The following is a 1424-nucleotide window of genomic DNA, read 5'->3' on the forward strand; positions in this document are numbered from 1 at the left end:
TTATCGTAGAACCTATATCTATAGATTTGTTGCAGAAGATTCAGAATATCGAGAATAAAAATAGGGAAACGAGATCCTATTTATATATTTCCTATTATATATTTCATCTGACAAAAAAATACGAGATCTTCGCTTCTTATTTATTTCTTACATCTATACCCTTGGATGAAAAATCGAGCGAATTAAAAAAATTATAGACTTGTTGAATCTATGAGAGAACGAATGTGCGAATTAAAAAAAAAAGCGAATTAAGAAAAAAAAAGAAAAATTATAGACCAATTTGTTGTCGCAGGAAACGAACGTGTGAAAAATGCGATCCTGGGAGAACTTAGCGTGCGGAATTTTCCTCGTGGTGGTGACGATCGTGAATGGTATGCCCGATTATTCGGGCCTGCCGACTGGCCCGTATTGCGCCAGAAGATATCCAGGATGTTGCCCGGATCGCCAGGACGATTGCAACGCACCGATTCTCGGCAGTCTTTGTTACTGCGATGAGTTTTGCGATCGATTCAGAGAGGAGGACTGTTGCCCCGATTACTGGAGCCATTGCAAGGGGATCGATACTAATGTCACGGAGCCACCCCCTGAACCGATAAAACGTTCGTTGATTAATAATAAGATTCGTTGATTCAACGCGGCCAAACTTCGTTTCGTTACGATTTATTACGTTTACAGGATGCTACCACCAGGGAAAATATTACAACGATGGCCAAGTATTCATGATAAATTGCAACATGTGGTACGTATATTTAATTTCTTCCGAATCGATATATAAAATCGATGTAATTTAGAAAAATTCTTCTTTCCTCTTTCAAGCAAATGCACGGCCGTGTCCAGACTCGCCGAGGTGCTTTGCGAACAAAATCGATGCCTGCAAGAGCAAAGCCTAATAGACGAAGTCAATTCAATGCCGTCTCTCGATTGGAGGGCGCGAAATTACTCGGAATTTTGGGGTAAGAAATTATCGGAAGGTGTGCAACTTCGCCTAGGGACCCTAAACCCGTCGAACTCGGTAAGCGTGTTATTACAACACATTTGATACGATTTTGATACGACCAAGAAAGCTTTCCCAATCCAACCGATCGATCGATTTCGTAAACAAGGTTTACAGAATGAACTCGGTGCGACGGATCTATGATCCCGAATCCCTGCCCCGAGAATTCGATGCCAGGACTCGTTGGCGGCGACAGATTTCGGGCGTCGAGGATCAAGGTTGGTGCGGCGCATCGTGGGCGATTTCTACGGCACAGGTGGCCTCGGACAGATTTGCCGTGATGAGCAAGGGCACCGACAGCGTTCTTCTGAGCGCGCAACATTTGCTCTCGTGCAACAAAAAAGGGCAAAGAGGTTGCGACGGCGGCTACTTGGACAGAGCTTGGCTGTTCTTGAGAAAATTCGGGTAATATTCTGTTACCAAATATATA

At 43.7% G+C, this 1424-nt stretch overlaps 1 protein-coding gene across 2 annotated transcripts in view; it reads left to right on the plus strand.

Moving 5' to 3' along the window:
* The window catches only part of LOC102680053 (uncharacterized peptidase C1-like protein F26E4.3), a 6514-nt gene that overhangs the window by 3704 nt on the left and 1386 nt on the right, over positions 1 to 1424 (plus strand). For both annotated transcript variants that reach the window (XM_031511327.1, XM_006617393.2), the window contains exons 2-5: positions 293 to 599; positions 676 to 739; positions 817 to 1012; positions 1104 to 1399. In XM_031511327.1, coding sequence (XP_031367187.1) covers positions 311 to 599; positions 676 to 739; positions 817 to 1012; positions 1104 to 1399 — 845 coding nt within the window. In that variant the 5' untranslated portion in view covers positions 293 to 310. The remainder of the gene's footprint in view (positions 1 to 292; positions 600 to 675; positions 740 to 816; positions 1013 to 1103; positions 1400 to 1424) is intronic.

The sequence above is a fragment of the Apis dorsata genome, unplaced genomic scaffold (assembly GCF_000469605.1).
Source record: "Apis dorsata unplaced genomic scaffold, Apis dorsata 1.3 scaffold_307, whole genome shotgun sequence".
Taxonomy (NCBI): domain Eukaryota; kingdom Metazoa; phylum Arthropoda; class Insecta; order Hymenoptera; family Apidae; genus Apis; species Apis dorsata.